General features: G+C 42.3%; 1 protein-coding gene across 1 annotated transcript in view; it reads left to right on the top strand.

The window, feature by feature from the left end:
- The first annotated feature begins 312 nt into the window (after positions 1 to 312).
- Positions 313 to 10,526, top strand: part of LOC122539452 (SWI/SNF-related matrix-associated actin-dependent regulator of chromatin subfamily A member 5) — a 32,464-nt gene continuing 22,250 nt past the window's right edge. Inside the window, exons 1-4 of the mRNA XM_043674301.1 lie at positions 313 to 500; positions 4,142 to 4,225; positions 5,866 to 6,032; positions 9,495 to 9,595. Coding sequence (XP_043530236.1) covers positions 369 to 500; positions 4,142 to 4,225; positions 5,866 to 6,032; positions 9,495 to 9,595 — 484 coding nt within the window. The 5' untranslated portion in view covers positions 313 to 368. The remainder of the gene's footprint in view (positions 501 to 4,141; positions 4,226 to 5,865; positions 6,033 to 9,494; positions 9,596 to 10,526) is intronic.

Here is a 10,526-nt window from a genome sequence, read left to right as displayed (position 1 = left end):
ACCCTCTTCACTGCCCTGCAGACTCCTCCCTCCCTACATCCAGCGTCCTGCTCACTCCATTCCCCGCCGCCGGATTGTTACTTAGCAACAGTTTCAAACCAAAAGTAACAATCCGGGTAAATTCTCGCGCGTGCGGAGCCTGGGGGGAGGCGGGGCCAGGCCTGGCGGGATTTGGCCGGGGAGTTCTCGCGAGAGCCGGGCGGCGGCGGCGGCGGAGGAGGCGGTTGAGCGGAAGATCGGAGCCGGCTGAGGGGGGAGTGAAGAAAAGCCGGAGGAGTAAGGGAGGGGAAGCGGCGTGAGGGTGGAGGGGGTCGGCTCCGGTGAGGCGTTATCAATTCATTCCGCGGGGGGCGGGGGAAAAGGGAAACATGTCGGAGACCGAGGAGAGGCCGAGCGCCAACTTGAACCTGAACCCGGCCGAGGGGCAGACGGACGAGGCGAGCGCGAAGCCGGGGGCGATGGCGGCCGAACCCCAGATGCAGGCTCCGGGCCCGGGACAGGTGAGTGAGGAGAGAGAGAGGCACACACACACAGAGCGGTTTACCCCACCGCGAGGGCGGCCGGTTACCCGCCTCGTGTTCGGCTTCATCAACTCCCCGTCGTGTAAACAACCTCGCTCCGTCCCGGTTCACCGCCGTGCTCCTATCTGACCCCGGTAACGGGTGGTGATGGCGAGTATGTGGTATCTCCTCCTCCTCCCCCCCCGGTCGCCGGTAACTTCGGTGGGAGGGGGATGGAGCAGACTCTGGCCGGCGCTGACGGCACCCGCGCATGCTCAGTCCGCCTCACTATCCCCTCTCTCTCTCTCTTTGTCTGATTCTCTTCCCCCACCTTTTCCAGATACTCTCGGGAGGAAACCCCCCACTCCAGCATCCTCGACTCGAACACACAGGAGAAACTCTTGAGGGTCTCTGGAAACGCGGGTGGTGTGGGGTTGGGAGGAAAGGATCAGTGAATCTTAATGGTCCTCCTCCATTCATTCGCTTCACTTCCTCTCAAGCATACACCCTCCAGGCACCCCTACCCCGCGCTGACATCTTCCACCCAACCCAACGCATACCCTCCCCCAACACACACTCCAACCCCCCCCCCCCCCCCGTGTCCTGTTTAACCCTACACTCTCACACACCTCGTCCAAACCCCATCTTTGTTTAACCCCTGTTTTTCTCTCTTTTTCAGACATGCCCTTTGCACCTATCCCACTGTCCTTTCACATGCGTTTGTCAGCATAATCCTTTCTGTCCCTCGTTGGCCTTACCCAGTATTAGCCCACCCTCAAACCTCCACCTCCCATGAAAGACATGATGTGGAGGTGCCGGTGTTGGATTGGAGTGGATAAAGTTAAAAATCGCACAACGCCAGGTTATTGTAGTTGATGAAGGAGCAGTGCTCCGAAAGCAAGTATTTCCAAATAAACCTGTTGGATTATAACCTGGTGCTGTCCCATTAAAGAGACGTTGGTGCCTCGGCCAGTCTAAAATTAGTGCTTTGTATGATGACAAAATACACAACTACCTTAATATACTGGCAAATTTGCTTATTGGCATGTGAATTTCAAATATGAGGAGTTGCTCTTTGTGCAACCTTTTAAATTTTCTTTCAATTCTCGAACAAAATATGCAATAAAGGGATCTCTGGGATCCATCATTATAAATAAAAGTGCACATTAGTGAGACCATTTTAAAATTGTAAACTTCGCACTTTGATCAATTTCTTGATGGCTTACCTGACATTTCATACTGGCTGAGCATACATTTCTCCCCATCTCAAGACTTGAAAGACTGAAAGCAATGGTATTTAGACCCCATTGTGAATTCTGTTCCCTAGCCACCTGATGCTTCCTTTTCATGGTCGCTTTCTGAGAGTGAACCAGAGGATTTACAACCTTTTGACCCTCTGACTGCGCATTCATGCCATCACTAAAGTATTCCACTTCCATTTCAGTAGGATTGGCCATCTTTCACCCTGACTTGCTCATGTGTTGCTGAATCCTTCGTTGATGTTATAACTATTCCAATGTTATGGGCACTCTCTCATTATCCAAACTTCATAAACTTAAGATTATTCAAAATTCTATCTGTATTGGCACCAATCTAGCTACCTGTCACTCTGTGTTTGCTGAACCCTAATCTAGCAACATGTCTATTTTAATATCTTCATCTTTGTTTATAAATCCATCATTACTTCACCCAATCCTTTCTTTGTAATTGCCTGCAATCCTGCCAGGTCACTTTGCTCCTCCATTTCTGGCTTCTTGCACATTTCTCATTTTAATTATGCTGCCTAAACAGGAGCCTCTGAAATATTCTCCCTAAAAATTTTACACCCTTTAAACTCACCTGTAGATTGCATTGATCCTAATATTTCTATTTGTGGCTCATTGTCAGCAGTATATGATAACGTTCCTGTGAAGTGCTTTGGAAGTTTTATGTTATCATGTCAAATTAAAAATTGATGATTAATCTACCTCTCAATACGCGATACAATTCTGGCCTCTGTTTTATGAAAAGCAATGTAGGCACTGGAAGTGATGATTGAAAAAAAACCCACAAGGATGGTATCATGAGAGGCTGCTCTGTATGAGGAAATGGCTGGAGCTATTTAGTCTCAAGAGGGGCTGATGCATGGCATAACATGTATGCAGGCCTGAGCAAGTTGCACTACATTTGTCATCTCTGTGCTTCCATGTATGACTTACATATGTAATTTTGGACCTAACTAGCTATAGCAGTTATCCAGAAAGATAAGTTGAGCCCTTATGAGCTGTTATTAATTTCCTATTTCACGTGAGCCATAACTTGGTATTCTTGGTTCTAAGTCAGAAAGTGGTTCAATTAGCACAGAGCATTGACAACAGAAATCATCCCTAATATTGCATCGTCAAATTTGCTACCTTTCAAGCAAGCTGGATAGGAAGGCTGATATTAAACTGGAGAGGTTCAGAAAGGATGCTGCCAGGAATGGAGGGTTTGAGATTTAACAGTAGGGTGGAACTTTTCCACTGAAGCATAGGAGGTTGAGGAGTGACTTGATTGCGGTTAATAAATCATGAGGGGTATGGATAAAGTAAATGACAAGGGTCTTTTCCCTAAGGTGGGGGAGTTCAAAACTAGGGGTGTGTTTTTCAGGTTTAAGATTTAAAAAACACATGAGGCAGTTTTTTTTTTACAGTGGTTTGTGTGTGGAATGAACTGTCAGAGAAAGTGGCGGGCAGATGGGACCAGTTTAGTTTGGGAACATGGTCAGCATGGACTGGTTGGACAGAGGAGTCCATTCTGTATGACGCTGCCTCTGTGTTGACATTAGATGGTCCCAGCTAAGTATTTTGAAGAAGCACGGGCCAATGTTTGCCTCTCTATTAACACCATTAAAATGGAGTCAATAATTGCTTTGCTGTTTATGCAAGAATTTATATGCACAAAATTTATGTGGGGCAGCACAGTGGCTCAGCGGTTAGCACTGCTGTCTCACAGCATCAGGCACCAAGGTTCAATTTCAACCTTGGATGACTGTGTGGAGTTTGCACAATCTCCCCGTGTCTGCGTGGGTTTCCTCCCACAGTCCAAAGATGTGCAAGTCAGTTGAATCGGCCATTCTAAATTGCCTATAGTGTTAGGTGCATTAGTCGGAGGGAAATGGGTCTGGGTGGGTTATTCTTCAGAGGGTCGGTGTGGACTTATTGGGCTGAAGGGCCTGTTTCCACACTGTAGGGAATAGAATGTTTTTGGTTGTAATGTCATTTGTGACAACCCGTGATTACAAAATGAGCTATGCTTGTGAAAGTTGTTGCTTTTTTTCCTTTAACTCAAAAATGTGGCATCAAGAATTTGGCAAGATAGAGTATTGAGTTATCAATGGCAAAACACTGCTTTATCTTGACATTTATTTTCAAACCTGTCAGCTACGTTTTCAATTTTAAAATGTATGTATGCTCCCAAATTACTTTAGAAATGTTTCTAAAATGTTTAATACAACTCTGCTTCCACATCTGCTTCGGTGGTGCCTTTTTGTTTTACTTATTATTCCTAAAATATCATGAGGGTTGACATTCAGAATGTAGTGTTTAGGTTGAATAATTCTGTATGTTTCAAGTTTCATTTTCTTTTAAACCTTTTTATCTTTTTGTTTTCCCTGCTACTAGATGGATAGTGGTGATGCAGCATTTATATTCAAAATGCCTAAACCTGAAGTTAAAGAGGAGGATCCTGCCTATGAAGAGAAAATGGTAAATACAATAAAGGAAATATTTGTTTAATTACTTTTATTTGTCCACATTAATTGCAGAGCTGAAAATGAGTTGCTGGAAAAGCGCAGCAGGTCAGGCAGCATCCAGGGAACAGGAGAATCGACGTTGCGGGCATAGGCCCTTCTTCAGGAATTAATTGCAGAACCATCACACATGGAAAGACACCTTGATTAACTTGTGTAGATGATGGTTACAATTGACCAGAAACTTAATTGGATATATAATTACAATAACGGTTACAGCAAGTCAGAGATCGGGGATCCTACAGTGAGTAACTTGCCTCCAAACTCCCCAAAGCCTTTTCTATCATTTGCAAGACACAAATCAGGAGTGATGATAGAATGCTTCCACTTGCCAGAATGAACACAGCTCCAATAACACTCAAGGAGCTCAACATCACCAAGTGCACTGCTGCCCGCTTGATTATTGTTTCAATCACCACCAATGCACAGATGCTACAATGTAAAGCATTTTCATGATGCATTGCAGTAAGTTGCTAAACCTCCTTTAATAGCACTGACCTGAAATATCTGAAAGAATATGGGCAGTAGATGTATGTAAACACCACCACCATCCTATGAACATAGCAAAACTGATCCTTGTTTTTGTGAGGTAAGCAGAGTTTCTACCTGTTCGAACCAGTGATCATCTTTTAATGTTGTTCAACTGTATACATATTCCCTAGGGCTTGTGGTTCATGGAAGAAGCAATCCACTCTTTTATTTTTTCAGTTCCGCAGTTGCATTTGATTTTGTCTTTGAAGCCGCCATAATCTTCAACACACTCTTGGTTTTGTATTGCTGTATCCTCTGAGCAAATAGTGGGCAAGTTTAGGAGAATGGTAATGTCAGCAAACCTTTAGAAATGATATCGAATAGAACTTATTAATGATTAAGCAACTATTTTTGGGACAGTAGAGGTTAAATGATTAGTATTCGCTATCAGACGTTAACCACTGAGCTCTTTATTTTTCTCTAGTAGCTTCTAGTTTCACTTTGCAAAACATTGCACTAACCTGTACTTTCAACCGTTCCATAGTGAGAAACCTGCTAAATTCAAGGCTGACCTATTTAAAAGTTGCTGTGTGTATTGAGCTTGTCGGTAATACTGTTGTGGTTCAAAAGAAACATATCTGTTAGGCATATGTTGTGTTCAGTGAAGGGCAATGGCCATAATACAGATTTAAAATATGATTCTATGCAGCTTTTTTAAGTAAAGACAAACTAAATATAATTTATACAGACTTTTGGCTTTTCGGAACGTAGATCATGTTTGAAGAGAACATTGTTGAATTTAATATCACAATGCAGACTTGATGATTATGATCCGAATTATTAAATAACGCAATAGAAAACTATTTTTTTTCTTCTTTCCGTGCCTCCCCTTTGCTCAAATGTTATATGATGGTCCAGTTTGCAAAAACAAACCTAGGAGAATGCAAATCATTTTACTAAGAAAAGCTGAACTTTCCAAAAACATCTATTAGCTTATATTAATATTAACTCTGCGCCTCCCTTTTAAGGAAAACTTTCTATTCACTGTAGATAAATTGAAAAACGCTTGTTCACAGTGATGTTACTTTTCATTATTCCTCACTCGACCATTTTTTTGCTTTACAGAAAGCAGATAGGGCAAATAGATTTGATTATCTGCTGCAACAGACTGAGCTTTTTGCCCACTTTATCCAACCTGCTGCACAGAAGACTCCGACCTCACCTTTAAAGATGAAACCTGGGCGTCCTCGCATAAAGAAAGATGAGAAACAGACACTTCTGTCGGTTGGAGAGTAAGATATATTACAGGCAATGTGCTTTTGAATTCTTGATGTGTGATTTCACATTCCTCGTGTTACAAAGCCAAAGGAGTGTTAATAGTTCATGACAGTTTTTTATTTCTTCCTGAGAATTTGGGGCCTTTCAACACCTTGGATGCAACTCTATTTCTTGGTCAACGTTTTCATGTGAGACAAACTTAGGAGCTACGGTAAACTGTGGGAATTGTATACTGAAGTTGTAAAGTGACATAGACGATTTGGGGAACTGAGAGACTTTGGCTCTAAATAAGACAAGTTTGAGCTCCTGATTTTTTTGTTCCCTTGTTAGGTGCACATAAGTGGGGGAAGTTCAGCTCTGTGAACCTGACCTTTTAAAAATGGTCACTGATCTTCAACTTTAGTTGTGATTGTGGATCTGCTGTTGCATTGGACCAGATGCCCAATTACATCCTAAGATGCTTCCAGTTTCTCAAATGACCTCGGTGGAAAACCTGTCTCAAAGCTCTAGCACTGATGAAGGTTCAAGAAACAAATAAAACATTTCTTCTACTCACTTCCCTTCACTCTTGCACACTCCATATGCTATCGATAGTACCTTATGCCATTACCCATTCTTACGGCTTGTCATAGAGATGTATAGCACAGAAACAGACCCTTCAGTCCAATTCGTCCATGCCAACCAGATATCCCAACCCAGTCTAGTTCTACCTGCCAGCATCCGGACCATATCCCTCCAAACCCTCCCTATTCATATACCCATCCAGATGTGTTTTAAATGTTGCAATTGTACTCGCCTCCACGAAGTCCTTTGGCAACACATTCCATACACGTACTGCCCTCTGCGTGAAAAAGTTACCCCTTAGTTCTGTTTTATATCTTTTCTCTCTCACCCTAAACCTATGCCCTCGAATTCTGGAGCCCCCCCCCAACACACACACACATCAATCCTTGCGGCAATCCACTGGTCACAGGCCTCTATTCTGAAAAAACAACCCTCCACCACCACCCTCTGACTTCTACTTTCGATCCAGTTCTATATCCAAATGGCTAGTTTCCATGTATTCCATGAGATCTAATCTTGTTAACCAGTCTCCCATGGGGAACCTTGTCAAATATCTTGCTGAAGTCCATAAAGATCATGTCTACTGCTCTGCTCTCATCAATCCTCTGTTACTTTTCCAAAAAACTCAATCAAGTTTATGAGACATGATTTCCTACGCACAAAGCCATGTTGACTATCCCTAATCGGTCCTTTCCAAATACATGTACATCCTGTCCCTCAGGACTCCCCCCAACAACTTGCCCACTGCTGATGGCAGGCTCGCTCGTCTATAGTTCCCTGGCTTGTCCTTACCACATTTATTAAATAGTGGCACCACTTTAGCCAACTTCCAGTCTTCCGGCATCTCACCTGTGAGTATGGATGATACAACTATCTCAGCAGGTGGCCCTGTGCATGCCTCTGTCCATATCCTGCAGCCCCTCATTTATTGTTACCTCATGTGCCACAAATCATTCCCATGGCCCTTTACTACTTCTGTGCCAACTGGTAACCATGTAAGCTATGCCAACCCCACCCACCATCTCTGTCCATGACAATTCACTTGGCATCCACCATGGCCAAATCTCAGGCAAAATCCCTGACCCTCACCACTGTTGGGACCATATCCAAAGGGCACATCAGCTCTGAAATGCACTTACGATAAATCTGCTTTTGCTTGGTCTAACCTAAACACTCTAGGTTCCCGACACCAGAGATTCCAAAATCCCATTTTGATGGAGGTGGCTGATCATTTAAAAGTTCATCATCCTCATGGTAAATGTGTGCAAGCTTTTTTTTAGATTAGATTCCCTACAGTGTGCAAACAGGCCCAACCAGTCAACACCGACCTCTGAAGAGTAACCCACCCAGACCCATTACCCTCTGACTACTGCACCTAACACAATGGGCAATTTAGCATGGCCAATTCACCTGAACTGCACACCTTTGGACTGTGGGAGGAAACTGGAGCACCCAGAGGAAACCCACACAGACAATGTGCAAACTCCATACAGACAGTCGCCGAAGCTGGAATCGAACCTGGGACCCTAGTGCTGTGAGGCAGCAGTGCTAACCACTGAGCCACCATGCCACCTTTATGGCCTTCTACCAATACTATTTGATAAAAATGAGAAATGCTGGGACAAGTTTGGCTTTGTCAACAACTTCCAACATTTCACCTCTCAAGTGATACTCTGGCTGCATGGAGAGCATTTTCTGCAAGAGCAAATAGAATTTAGCTCTGTATGTATACAAATTGTGGCGTAAAAGAAAGCTGAACTTACCTCAAAAGGTTTGAAATTGAAAAGAGCCTTCGTCAAGCCCCCATAGAATGCTGTTTATTTCTGTGCACCAGACTAAAAAAAAAAGTTATATTGGCCTTGTGAAGGGTTACTGTACAGATGCATCGTGATTTTACCTGGGCTTCGTGTTAAGCTGTAGAAACAGGTTCCATAGATTTGTTTTACATCCCTTTGCATTTAAAGGGTTGCAGGGTGACCTATTTGAGGCATTTAATATGTCTGGGGAATTTAGTATGTTCAGTATGGAGAACAATTTCTTCTGGGTGAATTCAGACCGAGGGGTTTCATTTTATGGATGGGATTATGGAATTCCACCATAGCCCTTCAATTTTCTGAACTGAGATCAATAGTTGTATTTGGCTATGGTATCAAGTGATGCGAAGCAATAGCAAATAAAGAGAGTTGTGGTCTAGATTAAGTATGATCTAACTGAATGTCTGAATAGGTACCAGATACTCTGTGGGATTGAAATAATATCATTGTCACTAATATATAACATCATGTAATTTTAAGCATTGATTGAGTTTCTGCTAACTTTGCATTGAAAACCTAGGGTTCTTAAATTTTTCAAGATTAGAGTGGTGCTGGAAAGGCGCAACAAGTCAGGCAGCATCGGAAGAGCAGGAAAATTGATGTTTCGGGCAGGCGCCCTCCTGATGAAGGGCTCCTGCCCGAAATGTCGATTTTCCTGCTCCTCTGATGCTGTCTGACCTGCTGTGTTTTTCCAGCGCCACTCTAATCTTGACTCTGATCTCCAGCATCTGCAGTCCTCACTTTCGCTTTCTTAAATTTGTCACAAGTGCGAGTTGAATGATCCACTGTATTTAACATTTTAAAAATAGAAGTGCTAATATACCCTGTACATAATGGCCTTGGAAGGATACAAGTATTTGAATAATAGATTTAGAACGGAGATTTGAGGTTGGCTTTAAATTAAAACTGGCCACCTGCAATTGCAGGTTTTGAGTTTTAGTTCTGTAACACATCACATGTGCTAAACCTAATTACAGAGTTAATGCACAACTCTGTTGTTTATTCTGACTGGTTTTGAAATTAGCTATCGTAATACTTAGATCATGTTGGCAAATAATAGTAGCTCATTGCACAAAACAATTCACTTTTAATCCTTAGCTATCGGCATCGCCGTACAGAACAGGAAGAGGATGAAGAATTACTGTCAGAAAACAGCAAGACAACCAATGTCTGCACAAGGTTTGAAGAATCCCCATCATGTATGTAAAGCCATTTTATTCATTATTTCATACATGAGTTAATGTAGTTCAGACTTTTCACTACGTTTTTCCAATTGCTTTCATACTTTTAGTCACCATTCATTGATTTACAGTATTCAATTTATTAAAATAATCAAATCTATACTTGTCGATCATTTGGGACTGCTGTTATTTAGGTTTTATAAACAACATCTCTTGATCTCCCAACTTAATTTGCTGTACTTAATAGCCTAAAATAGAACAGTGTGAATGACAATGGGTACGCTGTCTCAGTTTAGCCTAACTTATGTTTTAATGTCTTCTAAATCTCAACTGGATGTTGTCAGTTTTGTGCATTTTGGTGTCAAGTTCAGCACAGTTGAAATGCTAGGTATGCTGAAAGACTGTCTTGATGCAGGTATAAAATAGCTGCATCATTACATTGTCCTTTGACATGTTGTATAGCTCTGTGCTCTAAACCAGTGCTCACAGGGAGCCAAGTTGAAACAGCTTCCATTTATTTTTCATGGGACCTAACAGCCAATAAAAGGATGAAGTCTTTATCTAAGTCCAGGCCATGTTGAAATGCACTATTGTGTTCATGAAGAAAATCAAATAATTATACTGATTGCAGGCATTTTAACTTGCACTGCTTTCTGTGAGCATCAGATATGATCACTTCCTTTATCCTATGAAATGGCGAGCATAATTATCGAAAAAAATCCCTGCAGTAACAATAAATAATTGTTTACTACTACCCATAGTTCAGTAAACAGATTTTCCTTAACATCATCCCCTCCCTGGCCACCGTTATTAACCCCCAATCCTAAATTTACCTATCTAAATGAAGTTTTGTACTTTGTTTGACTGTTTGTCTCTATATTATTTGGCCTTGTTTAATTGGCTGCTGTAGAGCACTTGTAGTCTGTGAAATATGCCATCTTTGATTTGG

This window comes from Chiloscyllium plagiosum, chromosome 32 (genome assembly GCF_004010195.1).
Source record: "Chiloscyllium plagiosum isolate BGI_BamShark_2017 chromosome 32, ASM401019v2, whole genome shotgun sequence".
NCBI classification, from domain to species: domain Eukaryota; kingdom Metazoa; phylum Chordata; class Chondrichthyes; order Orectolobiformes; family Hemiscylliidae; genus Chiloscyllium; species Chiloscyllium plagiosum.
The sequence above is the reverse complement of the archived record's forward strand: the minus strand, read 5'-3'. Positions and strand labels throughout refer to the sequence as shown.